Source organism: Propithecus coquereli, unplaced genomic scaffold (genome assembly GCF_000956105.1).
Source record: "Propithecus coquereli isolate 6110/MARCELLA unplaced genomic scaffold, Pcoq_1.0 Scaffold81, whole genome shotgun sequence".
NCBI classification, from domain to species: Eukaryota; Metazoa; Chordata; class Mammalia; order Primates; family Indriidae; genus Propithecus; species Propithecus coquereli.
In genome coordinates this window covers 3,114,359-3,137,344 of record NW_012154285.1, presented here as the reverse complement: position 1 = coordinate 3,137,344, position 22,986 = coordinate 3,114,359, and the positions used below count along the sequence as shown (strand labels likewise).

Genomic DNA, 22,986 nt, shown 5'->3' with positions numbered 1-22,986 from the left:
GCCAAGTACGAGGCGGCCATCCTGGAAAAGCAAAAGCTGCAGGAGGAAGCCGAGATCATGGAGCGGCGGCTGATCGCCGCGGACAAGCTCATCTCGGGCCTGGGCTCGGAAAACATCAGGTCAGCACGGCTCGCGGGCACCTCCTGCGGCTCCCAAACACGCGTCACCAACAGAGTTCCTTGCCGTGCTGATTCTTTATTCCCATTGTGTGTTTATTGAAAACCGTGCGGCAAGTTCTCACTGTCTCATTACCACGTTTACAGTGGCTGATGGACGTTGTATAGACTCCTTTTTTATTACGTACCGAGTGCTATTCGTTACGTGACCTCTCAGGGCTACGGAGGCAGTAAGCGTAGCCGTGGAGACGGGGAGAGACCAGTAGCATTTGGCCATCTGCCCTGGGTTTGGGGAATGTTTCCTTCTTGGTGACCTTTAGCCCCTGGGTCCGTTTCGGAGGGATCTAGAGGCAGAGCCCACGTGTGTCTCTGCAGAGATGCCGTGTGAGGGCCCTAGCGGCGTGTTCAGTCCTGGGCTTCAGGCTTCAGTGGGTGGGGCTGTTTGATGCTCATGGGCAAGACTGTGTGGCTTTTCCACAGGCTGTGACAATAGTTTCGAATCTGGCATCTGTAAACGTGGCATAAAAAACACTGGATTCAGCCATATCCTTCAATTAAAAAAAAAACAAAAACACTGGAAAATATCTTTTGCTTGTGGGGAACAAACAATTTTCAATATTTCTAGAACTAAAAGACTTTGGACGTTTACCAGAAGAGGCCAAGGGAAACTAAGAGCTTCCTTTTATCTTGGGTAGAATTCTGTTGTCTAGCGGGCCCAAGCTCGTTGGCTGTGCTGGGCTCATTTACACGTCTCTGACTGAGCGTTGGAAACAGTGTGATCGCGGCTGAATCAACGGCTTTCAGACAAAGTGGGTCCCACCAACACCTGCTGAGCCCTGGAGCTGAGCAAAGTCTTCAAGGCCCTGGGAGCAGGGGGGTGGGAGCCCGCGAAATGAGGTGGCGCTCTCTGTTCTCTACGAGGGAAGACGAGCTCAAAAAATGTTTCTTCTTGGCCCTGTTAGCAAGGTGTCAAGCCGATCCTTCTAGAATGTTCCTTTCGATTGTGGCCAGAAGGCAGCTGCTCACTGCAGCCTCCCTCCCCTGTGCCCGCCAGGTGGCTGAAGGACCTGGACGAGCTGATGCACCGGCGCGTCAAGTTGCTGGGAGACTGCCTGCTCTGCGCCGCCTTCCTGAGCTACGAAGGCGCCTTCACCTGGGAGTTCCGCCACGAGATGGTCAACGAGATTTGGCAGAACGACATCCTGGAGCGGGACATCCCCCTGAGCCAGCCGTTCCGCCTCGAAAGCCTGCTCACGGACGACGTGGAGATCAGCAGGTGTGTGGCGCTCTGAGCCAGTGGGCTGGGGGTGTCACCCCGGGGGAGGGCTGACGGCCCCGGGGGCCTGGCAAGGGCTGCAGCTGGCCCGACTGCACAGAATGGCAGGGTGGGTGACAGGTCCAGCCCTAGCTCTTCTCCCCGGAGTCTGAGGAGGGTTGAAGAGCCTGGGCAGATTGGTAGATTGTTCTGGAAGGCCAATCTCACCACCCTTAGCACTTGATTCACAACTTGGTGGAAAAACGAACGTCCCTGTGCCTGTCCCTTCCAGGTGGGGCTCCCAGGGGCTGCCCCCCGACGAGCTGTCGATTCAGAACGGCATCCTCACCACCCGCGCCAGCCGCTTCCCGCTCTGCATCGACCCGCAGCAGCAGGCGCTCAACTGGATAAAGAGGAAGGAAGAGAGGAACAACCTGCGGGTGGGTGCGCTGCCCCCCTTGGGTCGCGCCCGCTCCCAGCCCCCCGCGCCTGGCACAGCCCCGCGGCTCCAGCGAGGCCGAGCTGAAGTGCCACCACCCGACCCCCCAAGGGAAGCCCGCCCCCCCTCGGTCCCCACCCTGTGAGTCTTCCGGGGCGGCTCCATCCACCTTGAATTTTACTCCTGCGTTTGCACGCCTCAGGCTGTGAGCAAGGCGAGGGCGGAAATGGCGGCGTCCTCAGCTTTGCGTCCAGCCTGCCCAGGACAGCGCTCGGCGGCCTGGGTGCTCACGGGCTAGGTGTTGGAGCTGGCGTGGGGAGGAGGGGGCGGAGGGGCGAGTGCGACAGCTGACTGAGCTGTCATTCAGGTCCCGTACAACTCACTCGCGTAAAGCTTACAATTCCATGGGTTTTAGTACGTTCATGCAGTGGTGCAGCAGCTACCAGACTCCATTTCAGAACGTTTTTTACCCCAGAGAGAAAAGCTGTATCCTCTCGCCCTCGCCCCGTCCAGACCTCCCATTGTCCGCCCCCAGCCCCCGGCAACCACCGATCTACTTTTCCCCGTGGCTCGGCCCATCTGGACGTGTCACACAGATGGACTCATACGCTGTGTGGCCTCTCGTGTCGGGTTTGTTTCTGCTGAGCACCCTGCTGGCGAGGTTCCTGGCGCTGGAGCACCTGTCAGTGCCCCGTTCCTTCCTGCGGCTGAACGATAGTCCCTTGCAAGGGTTTGGCACATTTTGTTTCTCCATCTGTCTGTCGATGGATACTCAGGTGGTTTCCCCCTTTTGACCATTGTGAGTAACGCTGTCGTGGACGTCCGCGTACAGGTTTTTAAGTGGACGTGTTTCCAGTTCTCTTGGGTATGTACTAGGAGCGGAATTGCTGGGGCCTGGTCGTTTTTTGCTGAACTAATGGACAAATTAATGGCTTCCAGTTTTACCTTTTCCTTGTATTTTCTGGTCCTTGCTCCCGGGTATTTACGTGCTGTAGGGGGAAGCCCATTTGAGTTCCAAGGTCAGGAGAACATCTGCCTCTAACGTTCCCATGGAGCTATAGTGGGACGAATATTACTAATGCAGGAATTTCCCCTAGACTCCCTCTCCCCTCAGCTTGCCGGAGACTTCTGCAATTGCCAGCTGATCCCAGTCCCCCAGTCCGATTCCAGCTCCCACCCTGTCTCTTAAGGAGGAAGGAATTCTAGCTTATTTGGCGGGGGGCGGCAAGTAAACCCCCTTTCCCTTCCTGCGCACCCTCTTTGAATGAGATGCTGCTCTGAGCCTGAACCACGTGGATTTCCGGGTTTACATGGGTTACAATCCGCGTTTACGTGGGTTACACGCCTTGCTGTTCTCTCTTCTTTTTACCCCTGGCTGCCCTCAAGTTCCTGACTCTTTCACTCCCACTTCCAAGGCTGTCTCCCTGGATTTAACTTTCAGCATCTGCTTCTCCTCTCTTCCAGGTTGCTTCCTTCAATGACCCCGACTTCCTCAAGCAGCTGGAGATGTCCATAAAGTACGGGACTCCTTTCCTGTTCCACGACGTTGACGAATACATCGACCCTGTGATTGATAACGTCTTAGAGAAAAACATAAAATTCTCCCAAGGACGGCAGTTTATTATACTGGGAGACAAGGAGGTTGACTACGATCCAAATTTCAGGCTGTACCTAAACACCAAGCTGGCCAACCCCAGATACGGCCCGTCCGTGTTCGGGAGAGCCATGGTGATCAATTACACCGGTGAGGATGTGTAGGGCCCCAGCTGCAAACGAAGCTGTTTGTCCTGGGACCACAGTCCGGGATCCGGGCTTTCCTAGCGCGTCGTCTCAGTCCCACGGCCACGTCCTGACCCGTCAGCTCTTCGTGATGATGAGCAACCCCTAGAAAGTCTGGGGCCTTTGGAAGGCCGTGGGTCACGTGTCCTGAGGCATGCCGAGACCAGACCGTGGGCTCGTGTATCCACACTTGGCCGGGGCCGGGCCTCTGTGTGCCGGGCAGGAAGTTATTCCGTATTCGTGTATCTCAGCATGTGCCATGCGTCTGGGATAGGAACCGGACAGCGCCTCTCACGTTTCCTAGGGCTGCCACGCAGCTGCTCGAATAGCTGAGTTAGATTGGGGTGCACTTCAGACTAGAGTCTCCCAGTATGTGGGAGCCCTGGGTTTTATTTTAGTGCGTTTGCTTTCTGCCCACGCTCTGCAGAGCAGCGTCACCATTTTGCTGTCTGATGTTTGTCACTTTGCTGCTTTAGAGTGATCTTGGTAGGACATGCGTCCCTTTGCCACCGACACACAGGCTTAGACGGCCCTCAGCTTGTCCCGCCCGGTGGTGCAGGTGTAGATGCAGTGACCGGCTCGTCCGGGCCACAGGCGGTGAGCGCCTCTCGCTGTCCCCACAGTCACGCTCAAGGGCCTGGAGGACCAGCTGCTGAGTGTGCTGGTGGCCTACGAGAGGCGAGAGCTGGAGGAGCAGCGGGAGCACCTCATCCAGGAGACCAGCGAGAATAAGAACCTGCTCAAGGACCTGGAGGACTCGCTCCTGCGGGAGCTGGCAACCTCCACGGGGAACATGCTGGACAACGTGGAGCTGGTGCAGACCCTGGAGGAGACCAAGTCCAAAGCCACGGAGGTGGGAGCCGCAGTGGAAAATGTGTGTGGCCGGGGACGGGGGCACGGACGTGGCCTTGGAGCACCCGCTTCCTTGGTTGCTCAGTGAGAGAATCAGACTCTGTGCTCTCGGGCTCGTTCGTGGTCACGGCCTTTGTAGCCGAGGGCTGGGGGGCCACCCGCCTGTCTCTCGTCAGACTCAGGCCTTGATTCGCCTGGGGATTTGCCGGATGATAAAGGCCACCTCTACCGAGGTCTGCCGTGAGGAGGGGAGTCCTAAAGGTGTTCCCAGGGACCTCTGTGCACCAGGTCAGCCTCTTTCAACTGAGAACGATAGAAAACACAGCCCGACCCGGCATATGTAAAGGGAAGGTATCAGCTTAGAAAGCAGAAAAGTTCAGGGATGGCTTCAGGCAGGGCTGGATCCAGGACTTGAAAAAGTACCATCTGGTCTTGATTTCTCTCCATGTCTTGGCGGGGTCTGCTGGGTTGGCTTCATTCTCTGCCAGCTCTTCGCACGGTCACAAGACCAGGTCTGGCCTCACGTCCTCTCAGGGGGAAGTCCAAAGGGATAAGTGAGAATCTTTTCCTGATCCTATCATAAAGGTCCTGAGAGTCACTTAAGTCACACGCACACCCCAAACCAGTCCCGCAGCCTGGGGATGCCAGGCTTTGATTGGCTGGGCCTGGGTCACATGCTCCTCCTCTGGAGTTGGAGTGGAAAGGGGAGGGGAGTACTTGGAAGTGTAAAGGCAGGGACTGTCCTAGAAGGAGGGGGCTCGGGGGCGGGGAAGCCAGCACACATCGCAGACACCCACCCCGCCTGACAAGAGGGCGGGCGCCCTTGGTCCCGCGGTCCCTGCTGGCTTTTACCGCCCTGGGGCATTGCAGGCGTCTCTTTGCTGTCCCCGGCCACTCCTGCCCTCTGTCCGTTTTGCGAGCCTTCCTGCTTCCAGGGTAACTCGCGCCGTTTCCTCAGGTATCGGAGAAGCTCAAGCTGGCGGAGAAGACAGCCTCGGACATCGACCGGCTGCGGGACGGCTACCGGCCGGCCGCCAGGAGGGGCGCCATCCTGTTCTTCGTGCTGTCGGAGATGGCCCTCGTGAACTCCATGTACCAGTACTCCCTGGTCGCCTTCTTGGAGGTCTTCGGGTTGTCGCTGAAGAAGTCGCTGCCCGATTCCATTCTCACGAAGCGACTGAAGAACATCATGGACACGCTGACCTTCAACATCTATAACTACGGCTGCACAGGTGAGCACCTCCCGCCGGGCAGGACGAACGTGGGGTTGGCGTGTGCGATGTGGGGCTTTGAGGAGACTCGCCCTGTGAACGTGGCAACGGACCAGACGGCATTCTTTAGTGCGGCTGCTCACTTGACAGAGAGCAATGTTTAAAGCATTGATTTCTGAAACAGCAGCTTTATTGAGATATGATTCACATACCACAACTTCGCTCTTTAAAAATGCGCAGCTCTGTGATTCGTAGTGTATTCAGAGTTGTGCAACCACCACCGCTGCGTGGTTCCAGAATATTTGTTGGCCCAAAATGAAAGCCAGCACCTGTTGGCAGTCACTCCCGATTCGCCCAGCCCTCGTCTCTGGCAACTGCTAATCTGCTTCCTGTCTCTGTGGATTTACCTACTCTGGACATTTCATATCAGTGGAATCACACATGTGACTTTTCAGGAAGGTGTCTTTCACACAGCTAGTGTGCTCACGGGTCGTTCCATGCTTGTAGCGTGTTATTAGTATGTCATTCGTTTTTATAGCTGAATGATGTTCAGTTGTGCGGCCAGATCACGTTTTGTTTACCTGTTCGTCAGGTGATGGGCGGTAGGAATGTTTCTTCTTTTTGGCTATTATGATAACGCTGCTGTGAACATTCATGCTCGGGTTTGTGTGTGAACATATGTTTTAAATTCTCCTGGGTATATATCTAGGAATGGAATTGCTAGGTCATAGGGTAACTTTATGTTTAACTTTTCAAAGAACACCACACTGTTCTCCAAAGTGGCTACAGTATTTTTCAGCCCCTAAAACACTGATTTTAAAAAACTTTTTATTATGGAAAACTTCATACGTATGTAAATGGGAACAGTATAATGATCCTTCGAGTACCCGTCACCCAGCAATGATCAGCTCTGGGGTCGTTTACATACCATAGCACAGTTCCCTGGTGGCACAGATTATTTTGAAAATTTGCTGCATATTCACCATTTATCTGTTAGTATTTTAGTTTATATCTCTAAAATACGGGTCAGCAAACTTTTCCTGTAAGGGACAAATAGAATGTATTTTAAGCTTTGAAGGCTTTGTGGTCTCTGTCACAGCTACTCAGTTCTGCCACTGTAGCACAAAAGCAGCCATAGACAATATGTAAATGAAGGAACATGGCTGTGTTCCAATAAAACTTTATTTACAAATACAGGCAGTGGGCTGGATATGGCCCCTGGGCTGCAGTTTGCGCATCCCTGCTCTAAAATATAAGGATTCCTTTTCAAAAATAGACATAATTCCATTATGCCTAAAAATTAATAAGTCTGTAATATCATTTATCTAGTGTTCAAATGTTCCCAATTGTCTTATAGGTTATTTTCCACATTTGCTTAAATCAGGACCCTGATAAGGTCTGTAGACTCTGTACATTACAACTGGTTGTATGTCACTTTATTTCTTTTTTCCTCTTGTGTTTATTTGTGGAAGAAATCTGCTTGATTGTCTTGGATTGTTTCCCATAGCCTGAATTTTGCTGATTGCATCTTTGCTGAGTGTTTAAAATGTTGCTCTGTCCTCTATATTTCTTGTAAATTTGTAACAGAGTTAAGAGTTGGGCAGATCCCGGTTCTGTTTTGGGTAAGAACACTTTGTATGTGGTGCTGTATATTTCTATTAGGAATCATGTGATTTCTAATTGTCTTTTTCTTTTTTCTGATATTAGCAGCCAATGAAAAGAATTTTCTAAATCTGTTTATTTATTAAGGGTTGCAAATGGCAATATTCTAATTCTTGCAATCATTCTGTATTTATTAGCTGAAATGCTTTCTATGAAGAGAAACTTTGATCAACTATATATGGGAAAGGCAGATCAAATGCTTGACTCTTTTCCTTTATTATTTTTAATTTTTATATTCTCATGAATTCGTGTATTTAAACATTTAACGTATTTCAGTACATTTCAGTAACTGTCCTTATTGATGTTCAAAATCATCCTACCTTTGGCCCTTTGGAGCCTTTTCAGGTTGGTTTATGAGTGCTCTTGCCCCACTCTGTGAACATAACCTGCCCACCTGGAGTCAGCCATTTATCCAAGAAGCCCTGGTTCTTTTTAGCAGGAAACGGTATTTAGAGACCATAATATCAGTGCTATGGGTGTTCAATGCTTTTTCAGTGGATTGAGCTAAGAAATTTAAAAAATATACCATGAGTTCATAGTGCACCAGTATCTATCTCCTTTTCTCATGCAAAACCCTGGTTTCTTATTATTAATTTAATATTAATTAATTATTAATTAAACATCACTTTATTTCACAGCACACACATACACGCACGCACACACACACAAATAGTCTCAGAATAACGATCACGATGCAACCACCGTCGATGCGATTGCTGAAAGCAGTTCGGAACGCGCTTCTGTCTCTGCAGGAATATGTCGCTGGCGGGAAGTACAAATGACTGCTTTAACGTCACTCAGGATAGCTCCTCTCTGTATACCACCAACTCGATACACAGTTATGTTCACGTTTTTTTCATTTTGCCTTTGATTGTTAGGGATGTTTTAAAATCAAAAATTTAAACATTTTACATGGTTCCAAAATCAAGATACCTTTAGGAAATTCTAAAAAAGAATTACCTGTTTCGGGATGGACCAAGTCTCTCCACCCAGACATCTACCCATCATCATCTTGGGGATTCACTATACCTTTCTCTTGTGTTGATTCTCCTGTTTTTCTGTATCTCGTGTCTTCCTAATTTGTGTTTTACTCCTTATTTTGGTGTAGTACCTCCTCTAGTAGCTTCCTGAAAAAAAGGTGCATAGTTGGAAAATTTTTGGAAACACTGCGTATCTGAAAATATCTTTATTCTACTCTCAAATTTGATTAATGGTTTGGCTGGGTATAGAATTCTAGTTTTGAAAATTATTTTCATCCACATTTTTCCTTTCACTGTCATTATTGCTGTTGAGAAGTCTGATACTATTCTAATACTGATTCTTTTTGTAAAGAAGCTTTTAGTATCTTATCTTCTTTTTCAAAGATACTCTAAAATTTCACAATGGTTTGGACTGGTTTGGACATATTTATCCATTGTGATCTGCACTTCTAAACCATTTCCTTCAGCCTGCAAAAATTTTCTTGAATTATTTAATAGTTTCTTCCTCTCTAATTGCCCTCTTTTCTCTTTCTGGAACTCTTACTATTTAGATGTTGGACCTCCCTGGCTGATTTTCTAATTTTCTAATTTTCTTTTCTCTCCTATTTCCCATGTCTTTGTTTTGCTGCTTTGTTCTCTGGGAAATATTTTACAAGTTTATCTTCCAGTGCTTCTGTTGGGTACTTCATTTTGAATATCATATTTTTAATTTTCAAGAACCCTTTTGTTTTACCAATATTGTTTTGTTTTTTTTTTAAAAAAATAATTCTGTTCTTGTTTCATAGAGAAACTTAGTTCTCAGAAGATTTTTTTTTTTTTTTTGAGACAGAGTCTCACTCTCTTGCCTGGGGCGAGTGCCGTGGCGTCAGCCTAGCTCACAGCAACCTCAAACTCCTGGGCTCAAGCGATCCTTCTGCCTCGGCCTCCCGAGTAGCTGGGACCACAGGCATGCGCCACCATGCCCGGCTAATTTTTTCTACATATATTTTTAGCTGTCCAATTAATTTCTTTCCATTTTTGGGTAGAGACGGGGTCTCGCTCTTTCTCAGGCTGGTCTCGAACTCCTGAGCTCAAACAATCCGCCCGCCTCGGCCTCCCAGAGTGCTAGGATTATAGGCGTGAGCCACCGCGCCCGGCCCTCAGAAGATTTTTATGATAGTTTTCTAAATTTTTCTTGCATAAAATAGCCTCTACTTGCTGTAAGTCTCCCCCTCCCATTTGTTAGTTTTGGCGTCTGTATTTCAATTAGAAGCTTTAATCAAATGTCTGGTGATCACTGGATATCTGTTCATATTTAAGAGTGGAACTAAAAGGCTCATTGGGAAGTTCTGTGCTTGGATGGGATTGGCCAGTGTGGGCTTCGCTGGGTGACCTGGCTGGGCTGTGTCGTCGGGGAATGCTCAGATGCCAACATAGATAGTTCTGTTCTCATGAGGCCGTGATGGTCCCTGAACAAGAGTCTCCATCCTCTTCCTAAATTACGTCATCCTGGCTGTCAGCATTCTGGGCACCGTGTGAGGAGAGAAGGCGGCGACTGCAACTGTCGCTACAGAGACTTTCGGTTAGAGCCGTATTTGCACATGGTTTCCCTGCAGCCATGCCTGGTCTTCCCTGTGCACAGAGACTCTGTTTTATGTTTTCCGAAGTTTTCCAAAGTTCACTTGGGTGGGGAGGGCAGTCGCCCGGCAGCAGGAGTGTGAGGGGGGGATCTGGGACCTGAGCGTGTCTAAACGAACTGCCCGCCTGTCTTCCTGTTGTTAGCCCGTGTTCACCCATTTCCAGGCACCTGGTGCTGCCAGTTTCTGAGCTTTTCGTGGATTCTGTGGCTTGCTTCTCAGCCTTAGCTCCTCCTGATGCAAGATTCAACCTTCTCAGCTCTGCTAAATCAGTTCTTGCTTCTCCATCTGTCTTTAGTTGGCAAAATTTTGCTGCTATTGCTTTTCTCCAATTTTCTTAGAGTTTATACCTTTCAAAAAAAGTCTCATTTTATTTTAGTAGATTTTTGGGAGGGAGTTGGGATAAGCTCAGAATGGCCATTTTTAACCAGAAGCCTGTCGTGCAGTGAGTCCTGGGAGGGTCTCTCGTAAGACACTGTGCTGAGAACAACGTCTCATATGCCACCGGTGGTCGGGGTACGAGCTTGCTGGGACTGCCATAGAAAAATGCCACAGGCTCGGTAGCTTACCCAACAGGAATTTATTTTCTCATGGTTCTGGAGGCCAGAAGTCCAGGATCAAGGTTTTGGTAATTTGGCTTCTCCTGAGGCCTCTCTCCTTGGCTTGCAGACGACGGTCTTCTTACCGTGTCCTCATATGGTCTTTCTTCTAACGAGCCCCGGTGGTTTCTCTGTGTGTCCAAATTCCCTCTTGTTATAAGGACACTAATGATACTGGATTCGAGCCCACGCTGATGGTCGCATTTTAACTCAATCACATCTTTAAAGACCCTATGACCAAATACAGTATATTCTGAGGCACTGGGGGTTAGGGCTTCAACATACGAAGTTTGGGGGGGGGCGCGGGGCACAGATATAATTCAGCCCATTACAGCTGGACAGAAAAGAGATTGTTCCTATAGGGCTCACTTAGGTAGCCAACTGTCCTAACACATATAAAGTGGAATTCAAATCACAAATTTTGACTTAAACATTGTTTCCCCAGAAACATATTTCTTCTGTTAAAAAAACAAAAAAGAAGAAATCTAGTATTTTGCATCCATCAATAAAGAGTCTGTTGATGGAGTGTGCTTCCTCTACAGCAGAGATTGCAAACCTACAGCCAGCAGTCCAGATCCGGCCCACAGCCTCCTTTTGTCAATAAAGTTTTGTTGGAACACTGCCATACTCTTTCATATACATATTGTCTCTGGCTACTTTCTTACTGCAATGGCGGAGTTGAGTAGTTATGACAGAGACCAGCTAGCTTGCAAAGCCAAAAATATTTACTATTTGGCCCTTTGCAGAGAGTTTGCCGACACCTCTTCTAGACTATAATGGACAAGAACTTACACTCTGAGTGAGGCAAACCACCAGCGCTCGGGGGAGAAGCTGGCTCTGTGCCCCTGTTCTGTCCTCACTTGATTTTCCACCCTACTGTCCTCTTCCCAGGAGAGTGTGATGAGAACCTCCTGTAGACATGGCCATTTCACTTGCATGTCCCTATAGACTGCACTCGGGCATGACCTCTAAGTTGAACCCATCTTTTTTTTTTTTTTTTAAGAGATAGGGTCTTGCTCTGCTGCCACCCAGGCTGGAGTGCAGTGGTGTGATCGTAGCTCACTGCAGCCTCCAACTCCTGGGCTCAAGCGATCCTCCTGCCTTGACCTCTCAAAGTGCTGGGATTATAGGAGCGCACCCTCACACCCAGCCAAGCCCATCTTTTTTGCATTTAGATATTCATGGACATTAGGCGCAAAGAGGGCTAAATGCATGCACGTTGGGTGTTTCATTTCATTTCTCTTAAATTTAAGCATATCTTGCGTAAACAACTCAGTTTTTAAAATGATTTTTTTTTTTTTTTATCAATACCCATCTGGTGTTTCCCTACAGGGTTGTTTGAGAAGCACAAGCTACTCTTTTCTTTTAATATGACTATCAAGATAGAACAAGCAGAAGGGAGAGTCCCCCAGGAGGAACTAGATTTCTTTTTAAAAGGTAATGGATCTGCCCGATTTTATTCTTCCCAGTTTCCTTGACTCACAGGGTACATGAATATAAGTTTGTTCATTAAAACAACCGACAGCGAAATTCTTACAACTTGGCTTCCAGCAGCACTGCCTCATTAAATGTTTCCGTTGCTGACTCCAGCCTCGGCAGGGGTTCCGTTGGACTCCGAGCAGCCAGCCTTTGCCTCGGTGCCGCCCTGAGCCTGGGGGCCACGCTAAGCGCCTGTTTGGGGTCCCTGGGGGTGACAAGGGCCAGCAGGGGCCGCCTTCTCTTTCCAGCCTCCTCCTTGGGAAGCGGGGCTTTTCCCAAAAGTGCGGGAAGTCGGAGTGCCCAGCTGCCTGCTTCGCGGGGGCAGCTCAGTGGCCACTGCTTCTCTCCTGTTAGGGAACATCTCCCTGGAGAAAAGCAAACGAAAAAAGCCGTGTGCGTGGCTGTCTGACCAGGGATGGGAAGATATCATTCTTTTATCAGAAATGTTTTCAGACGACTTTGGGCGACTCCCTGATGATGTTGAGAATCATCAGACGGTCTGGCAGGAGGTGAGCTCGTGTCCTCCTCCTCCTCCTCTCCTTCCCTACCCGCCAGCAGTCTCCAGACTTAACTTGTGGCCTCGCCCCCATGCGCGAGAACACACTCCTCTGAGTAACACGTTCGGGGTGTAATCCGTGCCCTCTAACTCCCTGGACGGACCCCTCCTTTGGCTAATGCAGCTAGCTGTGCGGGAGAACCTTCCGTCTGTCCATCCATCTATCCGTCCATCCATCTATCCTTCCAGGAAATATTTGTTGAGCACCCACCCTGCACCACGTCCCCTGATGGGCACCGGAGACTGAGACTCAGTTCCTCCCTGTCCGAAGTGTATGGTTTTGGGGTGCAGAGTGACTGACCCGACCAGATGAGCTCATACGTCTACAGATTCTCGTCCCTTTACAGTGGGTTTAGGCAACTTCATAGGAAAGTGGGGGGGGTCTGTGTCATCTCTGAGTCGGCACCACAATGAATGTTCTTTGCTTTTCCCAGTGGTATGACGTGGATTCACTCGAGCAGCTTCCATTCCCCTTGGGTTACGATAAAAACATCACCCCTTTCCAGAAGTTGCTTATTTTGCGCTGTTTCCGTGTGGATCGGGTGTATCGGGCGGTGACCGACTACGTGACTGTCACAATGGGAGAGAAGTAAGTGTGCTGTTTTGTTTCTTTGCCCCCTCCTGTGGGGTAGAAAATCCACCGTCCCCTCCACCTGGACTCGCAGAGAGCAGCAGCTGGCAGCTCCCGAGAGGACGGTCACAGCCCTGACTTGGAGCGGTGCTCGACAGTCTTTCTAGAACAGCGCCGTTCAGAAATCACCGTGAGCCATGTCTGTAATTTCAAATTTTCTAGTAGCCACGTTAGAAAAGAAACAGGTAAAATTAGTTTTAATAACATATTTTATTTAACTGAATATATTAAAATGTCATTTTAATGTATAATCGATATAAACATCACTGAGATGCTTTTTTTGGTATGAAGTCTTCAAAATCCTGTGGGAATTCACACTGGCAGCACATCTCGATTGGAACTGGCCACAGTTTACGTGTCCAGTAGCCACATGCACCTAGTGGCCACCGTCCTGGACAGCGCAGCTCTAGCTCGGGGCACGAAGCCAGACGGCTACCGGGGCGGTTGGGGGGTTGCAAACTCGGACGTGCCTTCACGGCGGCGCGGGTGACTGGATGAGGCTGGGCGGGGCCTGGACCAGAGGGCAGCTGCCCTTAGCACCTGGTGACTGATACCAGGCGGCAGCAGGGACCCGGAGTGGCTAAATCCCCTGACTCCTCGAAAGAAGCTAGAAATTCAGATTTTTACATGAAATCTCCCGATCTTTACATGTTGGCAACTAATTTTTTAGGAGGCCCACAAAACTCTACACGTAGACCGTTCAGGACAGGCCGTGGAATTGCTGCTGTGGAAGCTCTGGGTGTGGTGCCGAGGGCACGTCCACCTGCAGGGCCAGCCGAGGCCCCGGCTCGGCCCACGTCCGCTGACCCCGCACGCAGGTGCGCGTGTGCCGGAGGAGGCCGAGAAGGCCCTGTCCTTCTGGAGTTTACGTCCAGGCTGGGGACGTGCACAGGAGGTGGATTCTGGGCAAGGAAGGCTGTGCAGAGCCGCAGCAGAGCGAGAGTGAGAGGCTCCGGACCTGAGAGGAGACAGCACGGACCAACAGGCGGGCCCTGTCCTCCCGGGAGGGCTGTCTAACTTCGTGTCTTCCCCAGGTACGTGCAGCCCCCGATGATCAGCTTCGAGGCCATTTTCGAGCAGAGCTCACCAAACTCGCCCATCGTGTTCATCCTGAGTCCCGGCTCTGACCCTGCCAGCGACCTCATGAAACTAGCCGAGCGCAGCGGCTTCGGAGGCAACCGCCTCAAATTCCTTGCAATGGGTCAAGGTCAGGAAAAGGTAATTTGCTGTTGGAAGGAGCAAGCTCTGCCCTTCGGTGGGGTCCCTGGCGTCTGTTAGAAATGAGTTAATTTGGTTTTAAGCTCAGAGGGCCACTCCGCGCATGAGCTGGGTGTGTTTGTGGTCTGTGGAGCAGTAACCAGACGTTGGAAAGGTGGCGACGATTTCACAGCCTCGTGTGATCGTCGTGCCCCGCCGTTTCCAAAGCCCTTTTGTGAGAATCCGTACCTCCCCCAGTCCCTGCGGTGTCCCCGCTGTGGATGAGGATGACGCGGCCCCAGCTGCATGGCTGAGGAATGGACTGTGTGGGACAGAACTGTGGGGCAAGTCCCTCCGGGCCAGTGAGCTCTCTCTGCTGCAGCCCCGCCTCTCTGGGCCATGTTGCACCTGCTGGAACTTGCGACACAGGCGTAGCAGACGTGGGACAGGGCTCGAGGGAAAAGCCCGTGAGTGTGGTGGCCGCACGCGAGGGCTCCGGGGTCAGCAGCGCTGCCGGCCAGCCCCGGCTGTGCACCGTCTGAGGCTCCGGGCAAGCCCCCTGCTGCCGCAAGCCCGCCTGTGACAGGAGGAAGGTCATACCTGGGTGGCAAGCCAAGGGCACCAGCTAGGCGGAGCCAGCTCTCTCAAACCACGAAACCAAAGTTAGCGATTGTACCGTCAGCACTGTGTAAGTTTTGAGCCATTTCAGAGAGCAAGGTTTCGCAGGAGTGTTCAGCTTGTCTGGACTTTGAGTTACATCTGGGAAGCAACGTTGCGATTGTTCTCCGTGCTTAGGGCCCTTAAGTTCGTAAGGTGGCGGGAACAGTCCCACTTGCTGGTGGGTGTGAGTTGGTCTCCTGCAGCCCTGCTCTGGGGGTGCTCTGGGTGCAGGTGCGACCGTGTGGAGGGGCGCGAGCTCTTGGGGCCGTGGAGGCCGGTGGGTGCGGGACGCTCGCCCATCCTCCGGACCGCGGGCAGCCCAGCGCACACAGGCTGCCTGAGGGCTCCCACCGTAGCTCCTGGGTCACCGGCTTGCTTCCGCTGGAGTGGGCTGTGACTTCTCTGTGACACTCTGTGCTGGGAGTGGGTCTCTGGAGAGCGCAGGGCCGGTGTGGCTTTGGGACTCCAACGCTTCCCCTGCTGCTCCCTCCGCGCAGGTGGCGCTGCAGCTGCTGGAGACGGCCGTGGCTCGCGGGCAGTGGCTGATGCTGCAGAACTGCCATCTCCTGGTCAAGTGGCTGAAAGACCTGGAGAAGTCCCTGGAGAGGATCACCAAGCCCCACCCCGACTTCCGCCTGTGGCTCACCACGGACCCCACGCGGGGCTTCCCCGTCGGGATTCTGCAGAAGTCCTTGAAGGTCTGGCTTCGGGACAGACGCCGGGGCACCCACGTCCCTGCTCCGCGGATCACTGCTGCGTGCTGTGTGTGTGTGTCTGTGTAGGGCTCAGGCTGTGCCTGGAACCTGGTGGGTGCCCTTCCCCAGTCCCGCCCCCGCCCCCCCTCAGAGGGAGCCACTGTCCTGAGTTGGGTGCTGTGACTCCAGGGCTTCCTTTACCACGGTGGCCTGTGTCCCTCATGACCCTGGGTCAGTTTCGTGCACTTCACATTGACTGAACCCCCTTTATCGCTCACGACAGCCCACCCACAGACTGCAGTGGTTGTGTGTGGAAGTTTCGAGTGGTTTCCGTGCCTCGTTTTGTCTCCAGGGAGTCCTTCTGGAAAGGTTTCGTCCTCTCTCTCTGGGGCAGGCGGAGGGAGACGTCATTTTACAGTTGAGGACCCCGCGGTTCACAGAAAGGTCAAGGAGTCTTCACAGGGTCCCTCAACAAGCAGGGACAGAGCTAGAACGTCTCGTCCTTTCACGTCTGGGTCTGGGCCCCGCTGAGAGACTTGGGCTATTGGGGACGGGGCCAGGCGGCTCCGTAAGGAGGAAGGAAAAGCCGGGAGCCTGCGTTTTGCAGGCCGCTCACGGCTGTAGCCGCGGTTTCCATCGCCTTCTGTTTTCTTCCCTTCCGCAGGTTGTCACGGAGCCGCCCAACGGGCTGAAACTGAACATGAGGGCCACTTACTTCAAGATCTCCCACGACACGCTGCAGCAGTGCCCACACCCGGCCTTCAAGCCGCTGGTCTACGTGCTGGCGTTCTTCCACGCGGTGGTGCTGGAGCGCAGGAAGTTCGGGAAGATCGGCTGGAACGTGTACTACGACTTCAACGAGTCCGACTTCCAGGTGGGAGCGCGGTGGCCGCCCCTGGGGACCCGCTGCCCTGGGCGGCTGCTCCAGCCCTTCCCGCCAAGGCCGACCCCAGCGGGGGGGCTCTCGCCGCCTTTCCGGCCGTCGGGATGGGACTGAGTCTGCAGGTTTGTGTAACCGAGCCCGCTCCTCCCCTTCCAAGGTCTGCATGGAAATTCTGAACACGTACCTAACGAAAGCCTTCCAGCAGCGCGACCCCAGGATCCCGTGGGGCAGCCTCAAGTACCTCATTGGAGAGGTAGGAGCGCGGGGAAGGCCGCGCTGGGGTCTGCTCCCTTCGGCCGAAGGCCCCTCGGGTCTCCGGGAATTTGTGCCTGGTCCTGTGGTTCTTTGTCCTCAGTGAGCTCCACTGACACGGACGGCCCCTGAGCTGGGTTCTTGGCCCAGGCCAGCACCGCGAGGACCTGCCTAGCCACACTCAGGTGCATCGTCAGGCAGGGAGGCCACCACTGTATACAGAGCTCACGGCAAAGCTCCCCTGGTGGTCTGCGCATGATCAGATGGTGACATCAATTCCAAAGACAAAAGTGGCTGCAGGCTTCTTGGGTTTTGACTTTTTGGTTGTTCGGTGTGTTTGGGGGATTTTCCCCAGGGCATGCCGGCCCCCAGGACCTCACGAAGGCTCCTTAGTACCTCGGGCTCCGTTCCCGGGGAAGCCAGCAAAGCCGCAGTATGGTTTGTGAACAAATCCTCTTGCATACGCTGGCCCGAAAGTTTATTTGAGCCAACAGGGCTGAGCGGCACGGTGGCTGGGCTGCCAGAATCTCTCCGAGGACGAATTTGGTCTTGATCCTTTAGCCTCTTGCCCTGGGGGGCCCCGGGGTGCACACAGGAGGTTCTGTTCCCTGGCTGGCTCTCACCCCTCGACTTTCAGGTCATGTACGGAGGACGGGCCATCGACAGCTTTGATCGTCGCATCCTGACCATCTACATGGACGAATACCTGGGAGACTTCATTTTTGATACTTTCCAGCCGTTCCACTTCTTCCGGAACAAGGAAGTGGACTATAAAATCCCTGCTGGTGATGTAAAGGAAAAGTTTGTTGGTGAGATTTCTCAGATACGAAAGCGTATTTTTAAGGCCATTTCTAAGGGAGATGATACATTTAAACTGTTTCGTTCTCTGCAGTTGTCTTGGCAGCTCTTGTGAGCCCTCTGCTGCTGGGGCCCTTGGCTGGCCAGGTGTGGTCTGTTAACCCTGCCAGGCAGCCCACCAGGCTCCTCCTGGCCTGAGAGCTGACAGAGTTAGCTCAGAGCTAGTCCTGGAACCCTGGTAATATATCCGCTCCCACCCGGAAGGGCAGAGTGGCCACTGGGAAGCTCACTGAACCATTTTCATAAACGATAAACATATAGCTGGACTGGGTGTGGTGGTGCAGAGTTTTCAATTAAAAACATGTTACCCAGTAAGCAGCGGAGATTAGTCTTGCACGTGTGGGGATTTTAAGGCCGTGGGCCCTCCGAAATCAAAGGTGGCTTGATGCTGTCTCCTCTGTTCTCTGTGACGACAGAAGCCATCGAGGCCCTGCCGCTTGCAAACACGCCCGAAGTGTTTGGCCTTCATTCCAATGCCGAGATCGGCTATTACACGCAGGCGGCTCGAGACATGTGGACTCACCTCCTGGAGCTGCAGCCTCAGACGGGTGAGTCTCCGGAGGACGGCGTCCGTCTGGGCAGGGCTTCCGCGTCTGCACCGGTGCTGCTGGTCGGTGCTCGTGGCTTTCCCACGTTGCTGTGCCCTTCCCAAGAGCCAAGAGGCTCCGGGGGCCCCACGCTGCCCGCAGATGCCTTGCTTTCTCTAAAACGTGTCCCGGTTTCAGGGGAATCCAGCAGTGGCGTCAGCCGCGATGATTACATTGGCCAAGTGGCCAAGGACATAGAAAACAAGATGCCCAAAGTCTTTGACTTGGACCAGGTCAAGAAGCACCTCGGCGCCGGGATCTCGCCCACGTCCGTGGTGCTGCTGCAGGAGCTGGAGCGCTTCAACAGGCTCGTGGGGCGGATGACCAGGTCTCTGGCCGAGCTGCAGAGGGTGAGCGTGTTTCTAACGTGCAGATGACGGCACTGGTGTAGCGCCCGGGTTTCTGACCGAGTCTTGCCTGTTTGCCCTTGATGTTAAATAGGCCTTGGCTGGAGAAGTTGGGATGAGCAGCGAGTTAGATGATGTGGCCAGGTCTCTTCTGATTGGGAGTATCCCTAGTATCTGGAGAAAGCTTGCCCCTGACACCTTAAAGTCCCTTGGAAACTGGATCGTCTACTTCCTGCGGCGGTTCAGCCAGTACACGCTGTGGGTGAGTGAGACGTCCCTGCCTGTCTGCTGGTTCGAGGGGCAACGTGGACTCCCTCAAACCACCCTGAACCCCCCACCCAGTCCCCAGGAGGAACCTCTGTTAAAGTTTATTGGGTGCTCTAGAAGTGTTCTCAGATTCTATAAGCATATCTGTATCTTCTGTTTTTCCTTTTCTGTTTTTAAGAGTTTTTCTTTTTGCCCCGGCTAGAGTGCAGTAGTGTCATCACAGCTCGCAGCAACCTCAAACTCCTGAGCTCAAGTGATCCTCCTGCCTCGGCCTCCCTGAGTGCTAGGATTACAGGCATGAGCCACCGCGCCCTGTTTTTAAGACTTTAAAGCATACTATACATACTTGATTATTTTATCTAAGAGTATCTCTTGGCAATTGTTCCATATCAGTACATATAGATCTAACTCATTCTTTTTAGAGTATTGCCCTTTACTAATATTCCATATCCTTCCTCCTACAATGGACATTTAGGTGGTTACCATATTTTTCTTTTGCTAGTACAAAGAACGTTCTGGTGCACATGCCTATGATACGCATATGAGTATCCTCCGTGGGTAAATTCTGCTAGTGCGGTTGGATCAGAGAGTGTGTGCCTTTTAACTTTCGGTAGGCCTCATCAGATGGCTCTCTAGAGAAGTCGAAACCACAGTATGCGAGAGTGATCTTTCCTCACCCCTCTGCGACACTGTATTCCTGATGTTTTGGATCATTGCCTCCCTGATAGGTGAAAGATGGTATCTCACTGTGTTGCTTTGCATTTTTTTAATTATGGGGAGGCTGAGTGTACTTCACATGCTTATGTTTTGTTTCTTTTCCTGTGAATTGTCTTTTCATATCTCAATTTCATTTTTATGGAGGTCGCCATCTTTTCCATTCATGTTCGAGAGCTCTCTGTATGTCAAAGACATTAGCCCTTTGTCTGCCGGTGTTGTAAATGTTTCTCCCAGTTTGTCACAAATCTTGACTTTGCTTGTGCTGTTTTTTTCCATAGAAAAGTTTTAAATTTTTATGTAGTCAAATGTACCAGTCTTTTTTTTTTTTTAATGCTTTCTGGGCTTTGCATTTCCCACTCCATGACTATGAGAACATTCACTGGAGATTTGATCCAGTACTTTTGTGGTTTTATTTTTATATCTAAATCTTTGATCCATCTGGAATCAGTTTGCTTTTCCCAAGTGGGCTGCCATCTGTGCTGACACCATCTTTTGCAAGATGCAATGCGTCTTTTATCAGGAGCTGCACTGCCACGGCCAGCATTGGCCCTGGCACGAGAGGGCAGTGCCGGGCTCCCACCACGGGCCCTCACCTTTCTCCAGGTCACCGAGAGCGAGCCCAGTGTGATGTGGCTCTCAGGGCTGCACGTCCCAGAGTCCTACCTCACGGCCCTGGTGCAGGCCACCTGCAGGAAGAACGGCTGGCCTCTGGACCGTTCCACCTTGTTCACGCAAGTGACCAAGTTCCGAGATGCGGACGAAGTGAATGAGCGGGCAGGACAAGGTACAGTGAGCTTGTTATGGCCACAGGCTCTCACTTAGGGCTCCTGTCCCTGAGGCACCCTCAATTCAAAGGGACAAGCACAGTGTGCACCGCCCGTGTCTTGACAGCTCTGAGGGTGAATACCTAAGTTTCTCTTTCACCTGGGGCTCTTGGGGCAGACCTGAACCGTGTTCACCCTGCTCGTCGGTGGGGAATGAGCTCCTAGGCCAGAACTGCTCTAGCATTAAGTCACCGGGTGGCTTCCCTGTAAACTTTGATGGGGCCAGCGGCATGGGAGACGGAGTGCAGTGTGAGTAGCTTGGTTGGAACCATTAAATTATTCTATAACTTCAGGTCCCTTAGACTTTGGTTACTGACTGTGCAAATGGCAGCTGGAAACTACTGTTTCCCGGGGCCATGTTGTCTTAGTGGCCATTTAACTGCAAGGAACAGAAGCCTTCCTGAGCTAGCCTAAGGAGCAGCGCTTCCCATAAAGATTCAGGGCCTCTCGCAGGTCCCAGCTGCAAGAGTCCAGCTGGCTCTCCGAGGAGCTGGCAAGTGTCTGGGCTGCCACTCTCTCTGGGGCCAGAGGATCATCCTCTTCCCTGTTGCTCTCTGCCTGTCTGTCGGGCCCTCCTCCCTGGAGACAACTCTCTCTCTGCAAGCCTCAGCTTCCCGGTTCTGAGCTACTTGGCTCACAGGGGAGCTGGGGTTGCCATGGTGCCCACTGACTCTGCCACTTGTCTTTGTAGCGTGAGGGCCCAGGTGATCTACGTCTGTTGCCTCGAGGTCATATTCCTGGGGAGCGGGGCGGATCTGATGGGCCCTGCTTGGGAGAGACACCCCTTGTCCACCTCTGGGGCCATAGGGGAGGTCATGGGGTCTGCAGTGTCTCCTGTCTGGGCTGTCCCCCTAGAAGGGGAAGATGGGCAGGACAGAAATGATGGAGAGAGGCCTGGGCTGCGGGTGCCCTCGGCACCTCGGGGAGGGGGCCTCGCAGTGGCCTTCGTGTGCATCGACAGAGCTGCCGCACGGCAGGCGCCGGTGCCTCTGCACACAGCCCGTCTCTTCCTGGTGTCGCTAGGGTGCTTTGTCTCGGGACTGTACCTGGAAGGTGCCGACTGGGACATAGAGAGAGGATGTCTGGTCAAGAGCAAACCCAAGGTGCTGGTTGTGGACCTGCCCATCCTGAAGATCATCCCCATTGAAGCCCATCGCCTCAAACTGCAGGTGAGGCCAGCCCCCGCGCTCCGGCTCCAGTGCCCACGGCAGTGATGGCCGAGGTGGTTTCCAAGGGCGGTGCCTTTTAAAACAGGGGCTCTTAACCCCTGTGGGCCGGGGAAGCCTTGGAGACGTGATAAAAGCTGTGCAGCCACTTCTGGGAAGATGCACAGATGCACACAGGGTGATCATTCCCCAAGTGTCAGGTTCCAGTTTCGATCCTGTGGTCTAGACTAAGGAGACTCCCTCGCTTGTGACATTCTGCGGACATGGCTTGCATTACGAAGCAGTTACACCTGGTGTGGACAGCAGGCGCCGTCTGCTTTGCCCTGGCCGGGGTCCACTGATAACAAGCATGTCCGTGTGAGCCCAGCCCCCGCTGAGTTGGCAGGGGATGGCCTTGCAGAGCCTCGGCCACACCTCCGTTCTCAGACAGCCTTGCTCATGGGCCCCTGCCCTTGGGTTATGCCTCCTCTCTCCGTGGGAGCGTCTCACCTGCCTTTCCCTTGCAGAATACCTTCCGGACCCCTGTCTACACCACCTCCATGAGAAGGAACGCCATGGGCGTTGGCTTGGTCTTTGAAGCTGATCTCTTTACCACGAAGCACCTTTCTCACTGGGTACTGCAAGGGGTGTGCCTCACCCTCAACTCTGATTAGCCGCCGGGCAAAGGAAACTGGACGCCGAATCCCGAGTCTGGCTGGTGGTGGATGCTCTGGGGACAAGAGGAGGACGGTCATGTCTGCTGTTGTTTCTTGTGGCCTCTCAAGGGGCAGGAGGGGATTGACAACGATCTTCCTTACATTGGAAATCAGTTATTTAACTCTTTCCATACAAATTAACCCAAATGGTTTTTTTTTAACTTTTTTTTTTTTTTTTTAGGATTCTGTAGATTCAAAAACTAAATACTAGAGAGCATTTCAAGATGTGGTGTTTTCTTTTCGTTCTCAGAGGAAACACTTGATTAAGCAGAAGTGCCTGGCGCGCCACTGGCCCGAGTAAGAGTCCTAACGTAAACCTCCGAAGGGGTGTTTGACAACCCAGGTCTGTGTCAGCAGATGCTCCTTTTTGGCAAGAGCTGTCCACTCAAAAGGTGGAGGCCGCTGGGGGTGGGATTTCAGGCAGAGCCCCGCCCCCCCAGCTGGTGGCAGGCTGGCCTGATGGTGGCACAGAGCAGAAGTGGCCAGACTCACCTGCAGTCGCTTCTTTCCATTCCAGAAATCTCTGGCCCCAGATCCTTTGGCTCTGACCTGCCAGGGTACCAGTGTGGCTGTTGAGCTTGGGTTTCATTCCTGCACGAGCTCCTGAGCCCAGCCTGCCTGAGTTTGTGTGGGGTTGGGCACAGACTTGGAACCGGTGGCCAC

General features: G+C 52.4%; 1 protein-coding gene across 1 annotated transcript in view; it reads left to right on the top strand.

The window, feature by feature from the left end:
- The window catches only part of DNAH10 (dynein, axonemal, heavy chain 10), a 127,841-nt gene extending 105,560 nt beyond the window's left edge, over positions 1 to 22,281 (top strand). Inside the window, exons 55-73 of the mRNA XM_012663403.1 lie at positions 1,171 to 1,392; positions 1,664 to 1,811; positions 3,275 to 3,554; positions 4,213 to 4,442; positions 5,400 to 5,673; positions 11,842 to 11,946; positions 12,343 to 12,497; positions 12,979 to 13,133; positions 14,210 to 14,393; positions 15,530 to 15,730; positions 16,392 to 16,601; positions 16,768 to 16,863; positions 17,500 to 17,671; positions 18,137 to 18,268; positions 18,446 to 18,657; positions 18,749 to 18,916; positions 20,242 to 20,422; positions 21,486 to 21,631; positions 22,135 to 22,281. Coding sequence (XP_012518857.1) covers positions 1,171 to 1,392; positions 1,664 to 1,811; positions 3,275 to 3,554; positions 4,213 to 4,442; positions 5,400 to 5,673; positions 11,842 to 11,946; positions 12,343 to 12,497; positions 12,979 to 13,133; positions 14,210 to 14,393; positions 15,530 to 15,730; positions 16,392 to 16,601; positions 16,768 to 16,863; positions 17,500 to 17,671; positions 18,137 to 18,268; positions 18,446 to 18,657; positions 18,749 to 18,916; positions 20,242 to 20,422; positions 21,486 to 21,631; positions 22,135 to 22,281 — 3,418 coding nt within the window. The remainder of the gene's footprint in view (positions 1 to 1,170; positions 1,393 to 1,663; positions 1,812 to 3,274; positions 3,555 to 4,212; positions 4,443 to 5,399; positions 5,674 to 11,841; positions 11,947 to 12,342; positions 12,498 to 12,978; positions 13,134 to 14,209; positions 14,394 to 15,529; positions 15,731 to 16,391; positions 16,602 to 16,767; positions 16,864 to 17,499; positions 17,672 to 18,136; positions 18,269 to 18,445; positions 18,658 to 18,748; positions 18,917 to 20,241; positions 20,423 to 21,485; positions 21,632 to 22,134) is intronic.
- The last annotated feature ends 705 nt before the right edge of the window (positions 22,282 to 22,986 follow it).